Consider the following 22,498-nt stretch of genomic DNA (forward strand, 5'->3'; position numbering starts at 1 on the left):
GCCACATTGCCCCGGCTGGGGTTTTTAGGTGATCATCAAGGAGGCATTGAGACCGAAAAGGTGAGGCCTGTCGGTTGGCCCGGCAATAGTTGAACTGGGCTTGCCACTTCTACTCTCGTGCCACAGCCCCCCCCACCCTCCCCCTACCCCGGGTTATTCACACTCCCTCTACCCCACTGCCTCTGCCCTCCCTCACTCCATGTTCCCCATCTCTTTGCCCCGCCCCCATTGCCGCCCTCCCTCTCTGCCCCCCCCTCCCTCTCTACCCCCCCTCCCTCTCTACCACCCCCCCCCCCCCCCCCCCCCTCTCTAGGAAGTGGTAAGTATTGGGACCTAAGGGTGAGTGGTGAAGTATTTTGTTTGGGGACCAGCCCTGCCCTGTGATGCCATGCCCCCCCCCCAACCTTCAATATCTACCCCCCTACCTCTCTACCTCCCTCACCCTCTCTACCTCTCCCCCTCCCTCTCCAGCCATGCCTACGCAGTTGGGGGCTATGCATGCGGATAGGGCAGGGGATGGGGGAAAATGAGCGAATGAATAATATATATATAATATCAAGGGGGTGGTTAGTGTTTGTGTGTGACACCACAGGCCCCCAACCCCACCCCTCCAACCCACAACAGCGGGTTGAGGGGGACAGGATCCAACGGGTCACATTTAGCTTAAAAATCTCATCTTGTATGTGTGTATATTTGTGTGTTTTTGTATATCCACCAAAACGCTAAGCGGTAGCGCGTACATTTTTACATATTCTGACACATTTTTCCCCTCCAGGCAGTGATCAGGTTCACTTAAGATTGGATCCCATATTTCACGTTATTCCCGATTAAAGCTTTTAAAATGCCAACTTTCACAAGATTTTTACTGTTAAATCATTCCTCACAGCATCCAACACACTTCGATACAAAGTTTCAAGACAGGAACACTCTGAACAGTCCTTCCACAGGAGGTGGAGGGCAAATTCAACAGAAGGGGTAACGCAATTGTTATTGCAATTGGAGCTGCTGCAGCAGGCAGGGAGGTGCAAATGGAATTTATTTTAAAATCCACTGCTAAGGGAGGTAGGGTAGTGCTGGAATCTTACATTCAGGAATGGCTTCAGATGGAGAACCATGCCTCCCATGGGGACTAAGGGTTAGTGTGGCAATATTGCGTTGGGGAACGTGTTACGTTGGGGGACCAGGCCTCCCGTGTGACAGGAACCCAATGGGTCCTAGTTGGTCTCGTAAATAATAAAGATTTATAATGAGAAGGGAAGGCACATGAATAATATTTATACAAAAAATTGCCCTCTTTCATTAAGAAATGCCCTCTAGTATTTGATTTAAAACTAAATGTTCTGACTGTCTATCCTATCTATGCTTCTCATAATTTAATACACTTCTTGGAGGTCTCCCTGCAACCTCGGGCATTCCAGTGAAAATAATCCAGTCTGTTCAACCGCTCCCTGTAGCTAATACCTTCTAATCAGACTTAATTCTGGTAAACCTCTTGTGCACCATTTCCATAGCCAAGTAATGAAAGTAACAAAGTAATGAAGGCAAATGGGATTTTGGCCTTGGCATGATGGGGTTTACATTTAAGAACAGGGAGATTGTTGCAGTTGTACAGGAGGTTGGTAAGATTATGCCATGAATGCTGTACATTGTTTTGGTATTCTTACATCAAAGAAGATGAAACAACATTGAAGGCAGTCCAAAGGAGATTCACCAGGCAAATTTCTACAACAGAGGGTTGTCCCACCATGAGAGGTTAAACAGTTTGGGTCTGTATTCCTTAAACTTTAGAAGAATGATGGGTGCCCTTATGCAAACACATAAGATCCGGAGGGCGCTTGACGAGATAGATGTTGAGGTGTCCAGGGCCCAGTGGTAGGGACACCCTCCAATTATGCAGCAGTAGACATTTCCTACACTAAATGTCAGTTGTCATTAAAGGGCAATTTCAAAGACAAATGACTTACCAAATGACTCACCTAAATGATGTACTTTCTTTGGAAGGAGAGGGATATAGTAATTTTGGCATCTTGGGCTATTTTACAGGGTTAATTTATGTGACTATTCGCTTAGAGCTCTTAAGGGGCTAAAATAAATTATTGTATAAAATTTCACTTGCATCTGTACGCACACCACGAGAATTGAGGAAAAGGCAACCTTCAGCATGGAAGCAACAATAAAGTGACCACGGCGGAAATTATTAATCTGTGTAATTATTAATGAGTTGCTGGCAGAATTCAAGGCAAGAAGGGTCAGAGAATGTCACAGTGATAACAAAACCCTTCCTCCCCCAAATCTCCTCCATCCTTGAAACATAATCTGTATTCTTCCTAATCCTTGAGCCTGAGCTATAAGAGGGACTGAGAAATCTTTCATATGACACAAAGCTTCAACAAAGAAGTTAGATGTATAACTGCAAGTAAGGACCTTAGCAAGTACAGAGTTCATCACAAACGTATTCGTACTCTCCTATTTCCTGAGGCTGACTTCCTATCACACTCTCAGGTTTGTTCTTTAAAAAATTGTTACTTAAACATTCATTTAAAGTCTTGGAAATATTTTAACAATTTTCCATGCTTTCACTACTTTCTAATTAATTAACTCACTGTAATAGGCACTGTTGATAGGCAGTCATGGCACCTTCATTGTAAAATTGCTATTTGTGGATTATTATTTCATCATAATTAAATAGTTGTTGGCAGCAGCTTGCTGTGCACCAATTGACAGTTTTATTTCCTGCAATGCCTTGGAATTTGCAGTAAGAATTAAGGGCCTGTCCCACTTAGGCTATTTTTTAGGCGACTGCAGGCGACTAGGCTGTTGCCACATGGTCGCCAGGGTGTCACATGTATGGTCGAGTGTAATCTCTTCAGTCACCTAAAGAGTCGTAACGTCTTTCTGGTCGCCGCTGGATTTTCAACATGATGAACATTTTTCGGAGACAGTCAGCGACAGTGGGTTTGACGCCAATGAGCATAGCTTGACGTAGGTGCTGTCTTAGTTGTCGCCAGGTTAACATAGGTTGTCGCCAGGTTAATGTAGGTTGTCGCCAGGCGACGTAGGTTGTCGCCAATGCTAACTTCGGATTTTTTTTGTTGTTAAAGTAATGATTCTATATCAAATTTTATGTCGAAGGGGGGTCCAGTCGCCGGTTTTTCGGCGACCTTCTATGACTATGACAGCCACCGGCAGTCGCCTAAAAATAGCCTGTGGGACAGGCCCGTAACAATAAGTCTCTGTTCTCACCATGATTAGTGAGAGAGTCTAGAACTAGAGGACATAGCCTCAGAATTAAAGGACGTTCCTTTAGGATGGAGAGGAGGAAACATTTATTTAGGGTGGTGAATCTGTGGAATTCTGCCACAGAAGGCTGCAGAGGCCAAGTCAGGGGATATTTTTAAGACAGAGATAGATAGATTCTTGATTGTTACAGGTGTCAGAGGTTACGGGGAGAAGGCAGGACAATGGGGTTAGGAGGGATCAGCCATGTTTGAATGGGGAGTACACTTGATGGGCCGAATGGCCTAATTCTACTCCTTTTCCTTATGCTCTAATGACCTTATGACAGAAACAATCTGAGACAATTTCTGGGCCATAGAGATGAAGATGGAAATCAGGAATCTGCTCCTCCACCAGCTAAGCTGTTGCCAATTTTGTTGAACTGACGACAGTTCAAGTCATAACACAGCTGAATCACATGTATGTTCCTGAAAAACTATGTGTCGATGTTCATGCCCTCACAGTTGTTAATTTGTTTTTAAATTGCATGCCAAAGGTTTTTTTTTACAATATTTGAACGACCTTAATAACATTCATGCCCCCAAGCTTTATTTCATTCTATAAAATATTGCTATTTTTAGTTGAACAATTTCTATCTGTTTGGCATCCCTGAGAATTCTTCAGTCTAATTGGTTGTTAGCCAGCGTGATGCCACAGATCCCCTACAGCAGATGCCAGATGACAACTGACATTGGGAAAAGCAAAGTTTGTATCATCAAAGCCCTTCAAGTTGTGCATTGGTTCCAGAGATGTGTATACCATTGGCAAGATAGCTGTTATTGTCCCTTTCTAATTACCCCCTCAACAGAGTGGCTTACTGGGCAGTTCAGAAGGCAGTTATGAGCATAGCTGGGGGTGGAGAAACAGACCGGCAGGCGTTCCTTACCTGAAGAACATTAGTTGAATCAGTCTCAAGAAGGGTCCTAACCTGAAACGTTGACTATCCATTCCCTCCACAGATGCTGCTTGACCCCGAGTTATTCCAGTACTTTGTGCTTTGCTCAAGATTCCAGCATTTGCAGGTCCTTGCATCTCCATTTTACTGCTCCACCATGAAACTTCCTCAAAGTATGATTGCTTTGGAGGTTCTTCTTCTTTCGTAAGATTCAGTTTGAAGAAGGCTGAAACATCACATCCATTCCCTCCACAGATGCTGCCTGACTCATTGATTTACTCCTTAGTGAAGCCGATGGGTCCTTTAATAATCTGATAATTTCAGTCACCTCAATATTCCAAAATGTATCCAGTCTTTGGTATTAATATACCCCAATTGACAAGTGGCATTTGGACTCATATCTCTGGGTCAATATTCCACTTGACTGCATGTTAGTGTGGTTAGAGGTATGCAATGCTACCTTGCCCTCACTGTTGAAAGAAGGTATATTTATTGTTATCAATATGTAACATGATTTTATCGTTGACCACAAAAGTTACAACTGTATAACAATGATTAGCCTTGAAAAACTTGTAGTAGCTAAAATTGTTTAGGGATATTCTGGCGTTTTGAAAAGTGCAAAAGTGCATATCTTGTTATTTCTCTTTAAAGAGCCGCTGTTTCCTACACATCATAATTGTACATTGTGCAGCAGAATAGTACAACCTTTTTCATTTAATTTAATAGCTTTACGCACAGGATTCCCTGATCTAGCTTTGGTCAAGAAATTGCTTTGATAGTGCTCTTCCTTATAAACAAGTTTGCTGCATGAATGATGCAGTTGTGACAATGTGGAGTCATCTCCTCAGCTTGGTTATTAGAGTGAAGACATGGTCTGATCATCGCCCAGCTAAGTCACACATGGATGATGGAACAGCACATGACTTTGTTAACAATGATGAGTGGATCCTTGATGCTCTGGTTTTACCCAGTTTATCATCATAAACATTCTGAGCAATAACATGCCCAGTTAATTATCCCCTGCTCTTTTTTCTGTAGGTTGATGGAGGACACCAATTTAGAGCAAATTGTGGGTCTGATTGTACAATGGCATTAAAAGGAGAGGATGTCACAGCTCCTAAATGCTGTTGAAAGCAGAACTCCATGGTAGATATAACAGAAGCTGCCCATATCCTTAGGAAAGAAACCAGAGCAGCAGAAGCTAAGGGACTTCATCAATTTACTTGTCACCGACAATATGCAAAGAGCTAGATGTGTCTTCCAAGCCATTGTGCATAACATAACTCACTTTATCAAAAGCAGAAGTAAATGCCAAGAAATATGGCAAAGTGCGAGCTCGTACGTTCTCAAAACAGCACCGCTCTGAGAAGCAGCTCAGGCATAAAACTAGCAATTTGCCAGCCCCCATTGATTGCTGCAAGCAGAACATAATGCCGAGCAACAAGGATGAACGTATGTTTCAGGAGAAGTATCAGCAAACAGCGATGTCTTATCAAATTCTCCTTCCTTATCTTACGCAGTCCTTCGGGATCACAAATGTGTTGATTCCAGTCTAGTTGTGTGGGTTCTAAGGTGGGAATGTTAATGAACCACATCCACAGATGGGACAGGAAATGTCAAACGGAATGTGCAGGTGGTCTTACTAGATGCTCCTGATGCATGGCTTTCACCTTCTCAATACCATATCAAATGTTTCTTGTCCAATTTGAGTAATCACGGGAGTCAGTTATGCTTCTGGGGAACTCTAAATTAGGGCACAATGAAATGCAGCAAGTTCCTTGCATTATTAACGGGAACTTCAATGTTGAAACAATGGGATTGACACATTATTACTGTAGTACAAGATCAAACAAACTGAAATCCATTAATAACTTAGATGTTGATGACAAAAAAAATCAGGAGAGCCTCAATGAAACCGACAGGCTTCTCCTGTTTTTAAAATCTCTCAGGAAGCCTTCTGATATTTAGTATTCAGAGGGGAGGTTGAGCAACAATATCTTAATAGTCTTTTGGTCCAATCATGCACATACGGAATTCCACCATGTCTGGAGTAGTTCAAATCCAGAATAGCTTGTTATGTTACACCGCTGGGATTCATTGTCCATTCCAGTTCATTGTGAATAACATAACTCACTTTATCAAACGCAGAAGTAAATGCCAAGAAATATGTTTCCAGATGGAGCACTGAATAGGCAACATATCCATTATTAAGCCCCAAGCTATATTTATGAGGCTAAAGGACTCCAAATGGAAAGCAAAACATAGAACCATACAGCACAGGAATAGGTTCGGCCCACAATGTCTGTGCTGAACATAAGGCAGAGCCAAACTCTTATCAGATTGCACATAATCCATATCCCTCCATTCCATGCATATCCATGTGCCTATCTAACAGCCTTTTAAATGCTACTATCGCATTTGCCTTCACCACCACGCTTGGCAGAGCGTTCCAGGTACTCGAGAGTCAAGTCATGAGTGTTTTATTGTCATATGTCCCAGATAGAACAATTAAATTCTTACTTGTTGCAGCATAACAGAATATGTAAACATAGCACACTAAATAATATGACAAACGAGAGTAAACATTTTTTTTAAATCAGTATATATATATATTTACCGATTAAAATTTTTTTTACTCTCGTATATATATATATATATATATATATATATATATAAATCTTGCCCCACACATCTCCTTTAATCTTTTCCATTCTTACCATAAAGCTACGTCCTCTGGTATTTGATATTTCCATCATGGGGAAAAAGATTCCAACTGTCTACCCTATCTATGCCTCTCTTAATTTTATATAGTTGACCTTTGGCATTCCAGAGAAAACTATCCAAGTCTATCCAATCTCTCTTCATAGCTAATATACCCTAATCTATGCATTGTCCTGGTAAATGACCTCTGCACTCACTTCAAAAGATCCACATCCTTCCTGTATTTAGTTACCAGAATTGCATGCAATACTCAAGATGCAACACAACCAAAGTTTTATAAAGCTGCGTCATGATTTCCTGGCTTTTTTACTCAATGTCTCGATCAATGGTAAGCATACCATATGCCTTTTTACCACTCTATCTACTTGTATTGCTACTTTCAGAGAACCATGCACCAAACCCCAATATCCCTCTGTACATCAATGTTCTTAAGGGTTTAGCTTTTAATTATATATTTTCCTATTCATTTGACCTCTCAAAGTGCAACGTCTCACACTTGCTGAGATTAACATTCATCTGGCATATCTCCACCATTTCTGAAGATGATCTATATCCCACTGTATACTTTGACATCCTTCCTCACAGTCAATGACCCCAGCAATGTTGGCATAATCTGCAAACTTACTAACTAACTCATCTACATTTATTTCCAAGTTATTTATATGTATCATAAACAAAAGAAGTAGCATAAGACCACAAGACGTATGAGCCGAATAGGCCATTCTGCCTATTGAGATTAATCCACCATTCGATCATGGCTGATCTATTTTTCCTTCTCAACCCATTCTACTGCATTTCCCATGTCCTTAGATGTCCGAAAATATTCAACATGTTGAAAATTCAGCGGCTAACCAGAACAAGGTGTGACTCTTTGGGCGACTACTCATTATCATACAGGCTTCACACCGCGACTTGTCGCCAGGGTGTCACCTGTACGGTCGTGAGCCTGTACGGTCGTGAGTAGTCTCCTCAGTCGCCCAAAGAGTCGTAGCATCTTTCTGGTCACCGCTGGATTTTCAACATGTTGAAAATTTTTGGCGACCTGCAACGACCTATGATGGGTGCCGGCAGTCAGCGAAAAAGTCTCGTAAGTGGGACAGGCCCATTAAGGTGCTGAAACGAAAATCGGAGCAGAAATTTGTCACCATCAGATGAAGTGGATATTTTTCACATTTAATTGTGGAGCAGTCCAAAGATATACATATGCACATGTGATCATTCAGGATTATTTTGTATCACTGAAGATACAATGAAGTAAATCTTGAATATAATTTTCTGGATAGATATTTGGTTTGGGTTTGAAAAATAAGTATTGGCTCTGTGGAACAATCACTATCATTTCTTGTTCATCCTTTGCTTTATTAAAGCTACGAACAGACACTTGCTTGTGTAGTGTGGGACCCAAGGAATAGACATGCAATCAACTGGTATTCCTCAAACTCGTTGGACAGAAATTAGTTTTTGATTATGATGCTAAATACATGTGGGAGATTTGATATGCAGCTATTAATCGTGTCCTAGCTCCTGGTTCCATTGTCTGGAATGGTTCCAAGCTGCTGATGGTCCACATCTGCTGGCCAGCACCCCTATTTGCATTTTGTATCACGAACTATAGATTAGATGTCCTCGTCTTGATTTCTTTCCGTACAACTGTGACCCTCAATGATCATTAGCAGAACCAGTGCTCACAAAATGACAATGACTCTGCCGATGGGCAACTGCCTGGTTTTTATTATTTCAGGTTGCTGTTAGCTGCACGGTGATTAACAATGAACCAAAACGAAAGAGATGAAGGACTCCCTGTGATAATTTTCCTCTATAAATTCTTCACTTGTTTTAAATGTTCCAGACCAATGCACATCTTTTAATTAAACCTCTGCCGGTCTCATGGAGGTGTTAATTAATATATAATACATGCATAGGATTAAAGTATGATTATTAAAAAAAAAAAATCTTACATTCGGGAGGAGAAATCCACTTAAATGTTACTGTTACCTGTGAATTAATTACTCCAATTTAAGGTCAAAGCTGATAGTTTTCAATTGCCAAAATGGATTTAGAGTCAGATTCCTCCTTGCCTTCGATTTTACTTGTGACTGTGTATTCAGTGTGTGTGTCTGAAGTTCAGCTGTTACAGCCCAAGATAATTTAATTCCCAGAACTCATTTTAAAGCCATTGGCTGACTTCCAATTTGATCTTAATGACATGTAGATATTTACTGGGTTTGGTTTCTGGGACATCCCACCGGGCTAATCTTGCAGGAGGTGCACACAAGACCACTATGCAGGGAATGACTTGGACCTTACCTTTCCAATTGCAAGTAGCCAAGTGGATAGATAAGGTTGCTCAGGCTACTTGCAACAGCTGAAATCTGACATTTATCTCCCTCTCCCCTGACATCACTCTGAAGAAGGGTCTCGACCCGAAACGTCACCAATTTATTCTCTCCAGAGATGCTGCTGAGTTACTCCAGCATTTTGTGTCTATCTTAGAGTTTTATTTATACCTGCTCTTCTGAACACTTACCCAAACCAAGTGCAATTCCCTCTGATATATGCATGTCAGGTCTGGGCAACGTCACTGGGGCCTGCAGGCAATCTTTACCAGATGGCTTAAATGGAAAAGTGAAGGAGTTTTACCTCAGGGAAATTAAGCAGCAAGAAAAATATTATATTTAATATTCTTTATAGTCTTGTTCTACCTTAACCCTGCCATTTCGTCTAATCATACAATTACTCTTCAACTTTGTCTCTTTCTCATGTTAGCTGCCTATGCAATCATACTTTAGTGGAAGCACCCTCGGTTGTTTAGGTTTTCTCTGGAAATGCTGTTACTGAACCCTCTATAGAGTATCTCTGTCTTAACTTAATACTGTTTCCACTTATATCTCTCTTTATAATCCCTACCCACACTCTGCCCTTACATTTAACTGCAGTTCTTTGTTTCTACATTCTGTCTTCACATTACTGCTTTGTCTTGCCGTGACGTCCAACCACAGTACTGTTATGGGCCTGTCCCACTTAGGCGACTTTTTAGGCGACTGCAGGAGACTATACAGTCGCCACATGGTCGCCGCATGTTTGCGGGAGGTTGTCGGGGAGTCACCTTCATGGTCACGAGGAGTTCCTGCCTTCTGGGAACTAGTCGCGGCCTCATTATGGTCACCGTGAATATTTTAACATGTTGGAAGATTAGTGGCGACTAGAATGAAGCCGCCATGGAGAGTAGCGAGAATTCTCGAGCCATAGGTGGGTCGCCAGGAGGTCCTAGTGGGTTTGCAGGAGGTTGAAGGTTCTTGGACGTTCTCGTAGGCTGTAGCCAGTGTTGACCGGTGAATTTTTTGGCTCATTGGGGGAAAAAAAACCGTAAGCGGTAGTGTTTAGAGCCAAGGATAACCGACCGGTAATGTTAATGTTCGCCAGGATTCACAGCCCTGTATCACTGGCTTCTTAAAAGTTGTCTCCACTCCTTCTCCCCTCTTCTCCCCCCTCTCCCCCCCTCTTTTAAAGGACTGTCCCACTTACGTGTCCTTGGCACGCAAATTACGCGACCTAATGGTCGCCTTGAGCCGCGACGGTCCCGCGAAGGTCGCGCGCGATTTTACGAATACACAGACCATCTGGAGCTGGTGACGTCATTTGAAGATGGACACAAAACTGTAGAAACTCAGCGGGACTGGCAGTATCTCTGGAGAGAAGCAATGGGTAACGTTACGTGTTGAGACTTCTTCAGTCTGAAAAGAAGGGTCTTAACTCGAAACGTCATTGATTCCTTCTCTCCAGAGATGCTACCGGTCCCGCTGAGTTTTTCCAGCATTTTGTGTCTATCTTCAATTTACTTGGCCCCGCTCTGGGAGTAGAACTGGGGGCAAATCCGGACCGCAACAGCCGTGAGCCCCAGGCCAAGTTTGGCTATCGTTTGCCTGCTTCTGAAATGAAATGAAATGAAATGATTCAATTTATTGTCATTGTCAGTGTACAGTACAGAGACAACGAAATGCATTTTTAGCATCTCCCTTGAAAGGGAGACACAGGGCGTCGCGGTGTGCCCGCGCCTGCCGCTGTTGGAAGTGTGACCCCCCTCCCCCCAGAACACCCCCCCCCCCCCCCCACACCCTCCACCCCCACAATCCCCTGCCCACACACACCCCCTTCCCCCACTCTCCCACACCACTCCCCACGACTCACCCACCCCCACATCCCTCCCTCCACAATCCCCCCTGCTTCAACATCCCACACCCCCACAACCCCTCGCTCGCACACACACCCCTCCTGCCCCACACACCCCTCCCCCACAATCCCCCAGCCCACACCCCCCCTGCCACAATCCCCCTGCCCACACACACCTCTCTCCCCTACACACACCCCACTCCCCCCCACACATCCCCCCTCCCCGTCCCATCTCTCCTCCCCCTCCCACCCACATACACAGCTCCTCCCACCCCCACACACCCCCCACCACACACCCCTTCCCTCACATCCGCCCTCCCCCCACATCCGCCCTCTCCCCCTTTCTACACCTCCCTGCCTACACACCCGTTCTACCCTCCCAACCCACACCCCCCCACCACACACCCCACTTCCCTCCTCCCCTCCCACACATGAAGAGGAGGGGGAAGGAGTGCTCAGGGATGAGGAAAAATGAGCCACGCCTGCGCAGTTAGGGGCAATGGGTATGTGGTGGAATATTGTGTTGGGGGAACGGGTTACGTTGGGGAAACCGGTGAATGGTGGAATATTGCGATGCGAAATGGGTTGCATTGGGGGACCAGGCCTCCCATGTGACCAGGAACCAACGGGTCCCACTTAGTCTAGTGGTTGACTGAAAATGGTTTTAAAAGGAAAATTGTTATTTGAACAGATTTTTATGACAAAATAGTATAGTGTTCCATTGCACATGGGTATGAATGGGTATTGCACAGAGAATGCCATCTCTACCACGCTGCACACAGTACTCACGCATCTGGAAAACAAAAACACATACGCCAGAATCCTGTACATTGACTTCAGCTCAGCGTTTAACACCATCGTCCCACAGAGACTTGTGGAGAAACTAACCCTGCTGGGCCTCAACACCACCCTGTGTCACTGGATCTTGGACTTTCTGACAGAGAGACCGCAGTCAGTCCGTGTTGGCAAGAACACTTCAGGCTCGATCACGCTGAGCACCGGCTCCCCTCAAGGCTGTGTGCTCAGCCCGCTGTTGTTCACATTGCTCACACATGACTGTGCTGCCAGATTCAGGGACAATAAGATCATAAAATTTGTGGATGACACAACAGTGGTGGGACTCATCAGCGGAGATGACGAATCAATGTACAGGGAGGAAGTAAAACAACTAGTGGACTGGTGCGGCAAAAATAATCTAGAATTAAATGTCGACAAAACAAAGGAGATGGTTGTCGACTTCAGGAGGGCGCAGCCAAAGCATACACCCCTCAACATCAGTGGCACCACAGTGGAGAGAGTGCAGAGCATAAACTTCCTCGGTGTGCAAATTACAGACAGTCTCACCTGGTCCAGGAACACCACTGGGACCGTCAAATGGGCCCATCAGCGACTGCACTTCCTGAGGTAACTCAAACAGGCCTCACTCCCCACCAACATCCTCAGGACTTTCTACAGGGGTACGGTGGAGTCTGTACTCGCGTACTGCATAAATACATGGTACTCCACCTGCAACTGCTCGGACAGGAAGGCTCTGCAGAGGGTAGTGAGGGGAGCAGAGAGGATAATTGGCGTCTCCCTACCCTCGGTACAAGAATTGTTCCAGAGCCGCTGTCTGAAAAAAGCTCAGAGAATTGCTAAGGACAAACTGCACCCCCTCCACATACACCTGGATCTCCTGCCATCAGGCAAGAGATATCGCAGCATCAAAGCCCGGACTACAAGACTGCTAAACAGCTTCCTACCACAGGCTGTGAGGCTGCTAAACAGTCACTCAGTACTCACAGTCACTCGATTCTGCGGCTTGGCACGGACACTTTAATAACTGGCACTGGCCACTCAAATCAGCTGCCCCGGACATTTTTATGATTGGTTTTACTGTATTTTAACGTTGTTGTTTTACCTGTTTTTAACTATTTATACTGTTCCATCAGGGACTGGATTGTTTTTAGAGTTATTATGTGTGAAATGTTTTAAATTTCATGTGCGTTGCTCTGGTATTCCCTGGGAAAACGTCTTTTCATTTTGCACTGTACAACTGTTGCTTGCAAGATGACAATAAAGGTTGATTGATTGATTGATTGATTGATTGAACAACATTATATTACACACTTCCACGATGCATTTACTTATATATTTTGGCATCAAATAATTTTGTCACAATTATCAAAACACCAGAGCAGAAAGAATTGCACGCAGAAACAAAATCTACTAATTGCCAAAGCAGTTGCACTGCTGATTATTCATGGACTGTATAACAACTTTAAGTAAGGATCAAATGCTTGATTAAACGTGACAATTCAAAAGCAGCTGTTTGCATTGCACCAATCTGCCAATAAAGTTGTTAACCAATATGTCACCTATTTGCTCCTCTTGCTGAATTCTCCCATTAATTGCTAACGGCGCGATAAATGTTAATTTCAGCCAATCAACCTTTCTTGTTCAGAAAGAAAGTTACCTGTTATAGTCATTCATGAAGTCTCCTTTCTTCAAATTCATAACTATTAAGGGAAATGTCAAAGAAAATTCTACTTTACAATTTTTTTCTTTCTTTTAATTTATTTTGCTCAACCATTAAAAAAAATGTATTTCTCTTTCCTTCCAGCCTTAATGTTGAATTTAACCACTGTGGTGCATGGTTTTAACAGATGTTGGTTGGTGCCTGGAATGCTCTGCCTTGGGGTGATGGTTAAACTTGAGGCCGATTTGAGTGGTGTTTAATAAACTTCTGGATAAGCCTATGAATATGCAGGAAATGAAAGAATATGGATTATCTGTAGGCAGATAAGAAATGGTCTTGGCAGCATGTTCAGCACAGACATTGTGGGCCGGAACATCCGTTCTTATGCTGTACTGTTCGATGTTTATTCACTTCATTCTTGGGGTCTGAACTTATTTTCCTCTGAATTCGTCGGTATTGGATACCGAAATGATCCTGTTACATGTCCTGTTCACTCTGATGTCTGAGGTTCAGCATCTTTATCAGCATAACATTTGAAATTAAGGGTACAGGGTCAATTCTAGTGAATGGCAGGCACCATTGGATGCATACTCCTTTAAGGATTAAGTTCCTCAATTGCATTTATTAGCCTTATGCTTGAGCGATACAGAAAAAAATATGCTCAGCTGCTTCAGGCAATCCTGCTGTTCAATAAACCTATGAATGATCTCCGACTTCAGTCCATATACCCTTCTTTACCCGGGAGAAGATGAATCTGAAGAAGGTTCTCAACCCGAAACATCACCTATCTATACTCTCCAAAGATGCTGCCTGATGGGCTGAGTTACTCCTGCACTTGGTGTCCTTTTGCGTCTTAACCAGCATCTGCAGTTCTTCATTTCTACCCTTCTATACTCCATCACCTTTCACAAAAAAATTATCTTAAATTTATAATTTGCAATAGATTCAAATCAACTAGTATCTGAAAATGAGAGTCTCAAGCATTTCAACAATTTATGTGTAGAAGTATTTCCTAAATTTTGTCCTGAACGACTGGCACGAAAGTTTGTATCATGCATCCTAATCTTCGACTCACCCAACCAACAGTTTAATACAGGAAACTTGTGCTTTCATACTTGTTTATTTGTATATTCTATTTAGTTTAAATGAGACAAAGAAGTATTCCAATTATGATGAAGAGAATAAATATTCAACCTTAGAATGCATCTTTCTTTAAGTGTTATAGAATTATAGAGTTGTACAACACAGAAATGGACTCTTCGGCTCACCATATCCATGCCAACCATTTTGCCCATTTACACCATTACCATCTGCCTGCATTAGATCTTTATCCTTCAATTCCTTGTCTTTTCAAACACCTGTCTAAACGTCTCTTAGCCACAGTGCATGATTTCCTCATAGCGTGTTTCAGATCGCAACCATTCTCTGTTTGTAAAAAAGTTCCCTTCAAATCCCCTCTCCTCACATTAACCTTTTTTTGTTTTTGATACTCCTTTGATAGGGGAAAATGATACTGAGAATCTACACTATCTGTGCTTCCCCATGTCACACCTCAGCATCCTTAGCTCCAGGAAAAAACAGTGCAGCCTATCTAATCTTTCCTCATAACTGAAATCCTCCAATCTGAGCAACCGCCTGATGGGAGAGATTTTTTTTAAATCACACATCTTGTAGCGGGCAATGAAATTGACAGCTTTGTTTGCACAGAGGATATTTAAGCAACACTAATGTATGTCATGACTCAGGGCCCGGTTTACCAGCTATGATAGACATCGAGACAACATTGTTTTTATTTCCAAATTTTCCATAGTGAATTTCAGTTCAATAAAGTCATAATGACATACAGCATGGAAACAAGCTCTTTGGCCCAACTTCCCCACGCTGACCACGATGCCACACCTACACTAGTCCCACCTCCCTGCATTTCAGGTACATTTCGGGTACATTTGCCCACATTCCTCTAAACCTTTCCTATCCATGTACCATTTCAAAAGTCTTTTAAATGTTGTTATAGTATCTGCCTGAGCTACCTCCTCTGGCAGTTGTTCCATATACCCACCATCCTATGTGTGGCTCCTATTCAATTGGGTATAAGACTCTGTGCATTCACTCTATCTATTTCCCTCATGATCTTATACACGTGTATAAGATCACCAGTCATACTCATCCAGAAACATAAACTTATCTCAGGTAATATTATTTCAGACAATGACATAAGCATAAAGCATTTGCAAAGCAGAGGTTATTCTGTGAAAAGTGAGCTTTGCAACTGTTGCAGGCAAACTGAAAATCATCTTCAATCTGCAACACTAAATAAGTGTGAATCTAGGTTCACATATTTTCATACAGCACAGAAAGAAACTTGAATTAGCCCCCCTCAGTAATGCTAAATCTGCTGTACTGTAACGATCACAGATTCACTCTGATTCTGAATTTGTCTCCAGTGTCAATGGAACCAAGCAGGATGGGTACCAGGTCAAATGGATAACTATTACTAAACAGAGGTGTTTGATTTATTGACCAAGGAGGAATTTCTAAGTCTAAGTATCATTTTCCATGGAATAACAATGTCAAATTTCATTGTGAATTTCTCATCTTCAGCTCTGATAAAATAGAAATAATGCAAATTCAAATATGCAATGTCTGAATATCTCAGCAGAAATATTCTGATTCCTTCAACATTGCCCATTACATTTACAAAAATAGTAACATTGATCTGCAGTACACTGTTCAAAAGCACTGCTCAAGAGAGAAAAAAGGATTTGAACTCTACCTGTTTTGGGATCCACAGAAAAGTATGGTTGTCCCTGCAGGATACTGTACACCACTCTTGCACTGTTTCCATATGTAGGGTCATCAGCGTCTGTAGCTGTTATCTGAAGTACTGAAGTACCTGCACACAGAAACAGGGAAAAAGGTTTAATGGAAACTGTGCTTAACATTTCTCAATACCGTTTGGGATTTAAGAATTACTATCGTTTTGGACATATGCATCTACTACTGTATTACAACAGATATCAGTTTTATGCACCATTTTGATTGCAAGGAAAATAATGTCAGTAAACTTTACTCCATTACATTATCAACACTTGAACCACACAGCCCATTGAGAACCAAATATTGCAAATCCTCTTTTTTCATGCCACTTCAAGCAGGGAGCAAGGCCACCAAATTCAAGTGCAGTTTCATGCCGCCAAGCAGGGTGCAAGGCCACCAAATTCAAGTGCAGTTTCATGCCATTTCAAGCAGGGTGCAAGGCAACACAATTCAAGTGCAGTTTCATGCCATTTCAAGCAGGGTGCAAGGCCACCAAATTCAAGTGCAGTTTCAAATCACTCAAAGCAGGGTGCAAGACAACCTAATTCAAGTGCAGTTTCCTACCGCTTCAAGCAAGGTGCAAGGCCACCAAATTCAAGTGCAGTTTCATACCACTTCAAGCAGGGTGCAAGGCCACCAAATTCAAGTGCAGTTTCATACCACTTCATGCAGGGTGCAGTTTCATACCACTTCATGCAGGGTGCAATTCCACAAATTTAAGTGCAGTTTCATACCGCTTCAAGCAGAGTCCAAGTCCACCAAACTCAAGTGCAGTTTCATGCCATTTCAAGCAGGGTGTAAGGCCACCAAATTCAAGTGCAGTTGTCTGAAGAAGGGTTTCGGCCTGAAACGTTGCCTATTTCCTTCACTCCATAGATGCTGCTGCACCCGCTGAGTTTCTCCAGCATTTTTGTGTACCACCAAATTCAAGTGCAGTTTCATGCCATTTCAAGCAGGGTGCAAGGCCAACAAATTCAAGTGCAGTTTCAAATCACTTCAAGCAGGGTGCAAGACAACCTAATTCAATTGCAGTTTCATACCATTTCAAGCTGGGTGCAAGGCCACCAAATTCAAGTGCAAGTGATTGACAGGAGAGAGATTCTCAACATTTTTTAAACACTAATAACACTTTTATTTTTCATTGATGGGAAGAATCCTCTGCACCTGATGAGCAGAGGGGGCCTGAGTAAGATGACCAAAAATCACAGGCTAAGTGGCAGCCTTTTTTCTAAAATCAATATACAATGCAAACAGGAAGTTGTCAAGTAACCTCCACCAACAGCCATTTGCAGTGCTTCACTTCAAACTAACCACCACCAACAGCCATTTGCAGTGCTTCACTTCAAACTAACCACCACCAACAGCCATTTGCAGTGCTTCACTTCAAACCAACCACCACCAACAGCCATTTACAGTGCTTCACTTCAAACCAACCACCACCAACAGCCATTTACAGTGCTTCAGTACAAACCAACCACCACCAACAGCCATTTGCAGTGCTTCACTTCTAACCAACCACCACCAACAGCCATTTGCAGTGCTTCACTTCAAACCAACCACATTTTTATTTTCAAACCACATTAAGGGCACTCAAGCTCAGTAAAACCACACTCACAGTTTAGCAGACATATGTTCAGTGTTATTCACAGCTCAGACTGAGAGACGTGAGCCTCTCGCTTTCCCCATCTTGCAGAGACTAACTGAGGCACTCAACACTTCCGGATTTTATAGTCCCTCCGGAAGGGGCGTGGCCTTCAGGAGAGAGAATCTCAACATTTTTTAAACACCAATAACGCTTTTATTTTTCATCGCTGGGAAAAATCCTCGTCCTGCACAGCGGACAAAGCTAATGTAATGAACAAAGTGTAACATATGATTATACTAAATCAGCTGAGAGATTAGAAGGCTGAAATTCAAGTTATGTGGAAGCCCAGTTCAGAGCTCTGTCAGAATTTCCTGCGGATTTGAATAGACACAATATGCCACAACAGACGGACGTGTGCCACATATTTCTATGTCCTGGAAATATTTTTAATGACAGTTTGGACCTTTCATAGTAACAAGCATAAATGAAAGGCTGTTTGTATAAATTAATCACAACAATAAAACTGCCTTGCATCTAATTACTGCCCATTCTGATATAGATACCTTGTATGTTTCCCATCAATAATCAAAGTACAAATTGAAAAACTGTCAGAACCTCCTAAGAATGTTAGAATGTAAAAAAAAGATGCTGAATCAGAGGGGCCATTGTGATGCTCCACCATTCTACAGCATCACATCTAATCTTTTACTTCAGCGCCACTTGTCTGCACTGATGTCATGACCATTTATATCTAAAATCTATCAATTTAGATTTATAGACCACTGGGATCTCTTGTGGGGTAGGGGTGACCTGTACAAAAGGTACGGGTTACACCTTAACTGGAGGGGGACCAACATTCTGGCAGGCAGGTTTGCTAGGGCTACACACGTGGGTTTAAACTAAATAGTGGGGGGGAGGGATTGACAAATCGGGAGTATAAAGATGAAGGGGAAGTGACTACAGGAAAAATTACAAAAGATTTCCAAATATTAGTAAGGAAAGCTCGAGAATGGACAACAGAGTAAGGTCAGGGCCAATTGTGAGCGGAGCGAGGGGGGGGAAGTGAATACGGAAGTCAAAGTGCTGTATATGAATGCGTGAAGTATAAGGAATAAAGTGGACAAGCTTGAGGCTCAGTTAGAAACTAGCAAGTATGATGTTGTGGGAATTACTGAGACATGGCTGCAAGAGGGCCAGGGCTGGGAACTGAATTTTCAAGGGTATACCTCCTATCGAAAAGACAGACAGGTGGGCAGAGGGGGTGGGGTTGCCCTGTTGGTGAGGAATTAAATTCAGTCCCTTGCAAGGGTGACATTGAAACAGGAGATGTGGAGTCAGTATGGATAGAACTAAGGAATTATAAGGGTAAAAAGACCCTAATGGGACTATTCTACAAGCCCCCAAACAGTAGCCTGGACATAGGGTGCAAGTTGAATCAGGAGTTAAAATTGGCATGTAGCAAAAGTAATGCTGTGGTTGTTATGGGAGATTTCAACATGCAGCTAGACTGGGAAAATCAGGTTAGTATTGGACCCTAAGAAAGTGACTTTGAAGAGTGCCTTCGTAATGGATTTTTAGAACAGCTTTTTTTGGAGCCTACTAGGGAGAAGACAATTCTAGATATGGTGTTATGTAATGAACCGGATTTAATAAAGGACCTCGAAGTAAATGAGCCATTAGAAGGCAGTGACCATAACATGGTCAGGTTTAATCTCCAATTGGAGATGGAGAAGGGTAGATTGGGGGTGTCAGTGAGAACAGGGAGGTTCTATTGAGTATAAGAGCAGGGAGGTTCTATTGAGTATAAGAGCAGGGAGTTTCTACTGCAGTTGTACAGGGTTTTGGTGAGACCACAGCTGGAGTATTACATACAGTTATGGTCTCCTAATCTGAGGAAATACATTCTTGCCATAGAGGGAGTACAGAGAAGGTTCACCAGACTGATTCCTGGGATGTCAGGACTTTCATATGAAGAAAGACTGGATAGACTCGGTTTGTGCTCGCTAGAATTTAGAACATTTAGGGGGGATGTTATAGAAACTTACAAAATTCTTAAGGGGTTAGACAGGCTAGATGCAGGAAGATTGTTCCAGATGTTGTTCGAAATTGTTATATGGTTATATGTTGGGGAAGTCCAGAACAAGGTGTCACAGTTTAAGGATAAAGGGGAAGTCTTTTAGGTCCGAGATGAGAAAAAACATTTTTCACACAGAGAGTGGTGAATCTCTGGAATTCTCTGCCACAGAAGGTAGTTGAGCGCAGTTCATTGGCTATATTTAAGACGGAGTTAGATGTGGCCCTTGTGGCTAAAGGGATCAGGGGGTATGGAGAGAAGGCTGGTACAGGATACCGAGTTGGATGATCAGCCATGATCATATTGAATGGCGGTGCAGGCTCGATGGGCCGAATGGCCTACTCCTGCATCTGTTTTCTATGTTTCTATGTTGCAGTTGAATAAAGGGGACTATGGGGCCATTAAGGAGGAGCTGGCCAAAGTTGACTGGAAAGATACACTAGCATGGATGACAGTGGAACAAAAATGGCAGGTATTTCTAGGAATAATACAGAAGGTGCAGGATCAGTTCATTCCTAGGAGGATGAAAGATTCCAAGGGGAGAACGGGATGACCATGGCTGACAAGGTAAGTCAGGGACAGTATAAAAATTAAAGCGAAGTACAACGTAGCAAAGATGAGCGGGAAGCAAGAGGATTGAGTAATGTTTAAAGAACAACAGAAGATAACCAAAAAACGCAATCCGGGAAGAAAAGATGAGGTACGAAGGTAAGCTAGTCAAGAATATAAAGCAGGATAGTAAAAGCTTCTTTAGGTATGTGAAGAGGAAAAAAATAGTTAAGACCAAAGTTGGACCCTTGAAGACTGAGAAAGGTGAATTTATTATGGGGAACAAAGAAATGGCAGATGAGTTGAACAGGTACTTTGGATCTGTCTTCACTAAGGAGGAAACAAACAATCTTCCTGATATAGTAGTGACCAGAGGATCTGGGGTGACGGAGGATTGGAGGAAATCCACATTAGGCAGGAAATGGTGTTGGATAGACCGATGGGACTGAAGGCTGATAAATCCCCAGGGCCTGATGGTCTGCATCCCAGCATACTTAAGGAAGTGGCTCTAGAAATCGTGGCTGTATTGGTGATAATTTTCTAATGTTCTATAGACTCAGGATCAGTTCCTGTGGATTGAAAGGTAGCTAATGTTATCCCACTTTTTAAGAAAGACGGGAGAGAGAAAACAGGGAATTATAGACCAGTTAGCCTGACATCTGTGGTGGGGAAGATGCTGCAGTCAATTATAAAAGATGAGATAGCCGAACATTTGGATAGCAGTAACAGGATCGGTCCGAGTCAGCATGGATTTACGAGGGGGAAATCATGCTTGACTAATCTTCTGGAATTTTTTGAAGATGTAACTAGGAAAATGGACAAGGTAGAGCTTCAGTGGATGTAGTGTTCGATATTTGATAAGGTCCCACATAGGAGATTAGTGGGCAAAATTAGGGCATATGGTATTGGGGGTAGAGTGCTGACATGGATAGAGAAGTGGTTGGCAGACAGGAAACAAAGAATGGGGATTAACGAGTCCCTTTCGGAATGGCAGGCAGTGACTAGTGGGGTACCGCAAGACTCGGTGCTGGGACCGCAGCTATTTACAATATACAGTGGCTTGCAAAAGTATTCATACCCCTTGAACTTTTCCACATTTTGTCACGTAACAACCACAAACGTAAATGTATTTTATTGGGATTTTATGTGAAAGACCAACACAAAGTGGGCGCATAATTGTGAAGTGGAAGGAAAATGATACATGGTTTTCAAATTTTTTTACAAAAAAAAACCTGAAAAGTGTGGCGTGCAAAAGTATTCAGCCCCCCTGAGTCAATACTTTGTAGAACCACCTTTCGCTGCAATTACATCTGCAAGTCTTTTGGGGTATGTCTCTACCAGATTTGCACATCTAGAGACTGAAATTTTTGCCCATTATTCTTTGCAAAATAGCTCAAGCTTCAGTCAGATTGTAAATGGACTTTACGCGTCTGTGAAGTGGTGGAGGCAGCATCATTTTCAAGTCTTGCCTGAGATTCTGTTTCAATTGGATTTACGTCTGGACATTTGACTGGGCCATTCTTCTTTCTAACAGTCATGAATATGCTTTGATCTAAACCATTCCATTGTAGCTCTGGCTGTATGTTTAGGGTCGTTGTCCTGCTGGAAGGTGAACCTCCGCCCCAGTCTCAAGTCTTTTGCAGACTCTAACAGGTTTTCTTCCAAGATTGCCCTGTATTTGGCTCCATCCATCTTCCCATGAACTCTGACCAGCTTCCCTGTCCCTGCTGAAGAAAAGCATCCCCACAGCATGGTGCTGCCACCACCATGTTTCACAGTGGGGATGGTGTGTTCAGGGTGATGTGCAGTGTTAGTTTTCCGCCACATAGCGTTTTGCATGTAGGTCAAAAACTTCAATTTTGGTCTCATCTGACCAGAGCACGTCCCTCCACATGTTTGCTGTGTCCCCCACATGGCTTGTGGCCAACTGCAAACGGGACTTCTTATGGCTTT

At 42.8% G+C, this 22,498-nt stretch overlaps 1 protein-coding gene across 4 annotated transcripts in view; it reads right to left on the reverse strand.

Annotated features, from left to right (window-relative positions):
* Positions 1-22,498, reverse strand: part of LOC129710935 (cadherin-18-like) — a 757,826-nt gene that overhangs the window by 151,085 nt on the left and 584,243 nt on the right. For all 4 annotated transcript variants that reach the window (XM_055658245.1, XM_055658266.1, XM_055658256.1 and 1 more), the window contains one exon: positions 16,294-16,413. In XM_055658245.1, the coding sequence (XP_055514220.1) occupies positions 16,294-16,413 (120 nt within the window). The remainder of the gene's footprint in view (positions 1-16,293; positions 16,414-22,498) is intronic.

The sequence above is a fragment of the Leucoraja erinacea genome, chromosome 2 (assembly GCF_028641065.1).
Source record: "Leucoraja erinacea ecotype New England chromosome 2, Leri_hhj_1, whole genome shotgun sequence".
Lineage (NCBI taxonomy): Eukaryota > Metazoa > Chordata > Chondrichthyes > Rajiformes > Rajidae > Leucoraja > Leucoraja erinaceus.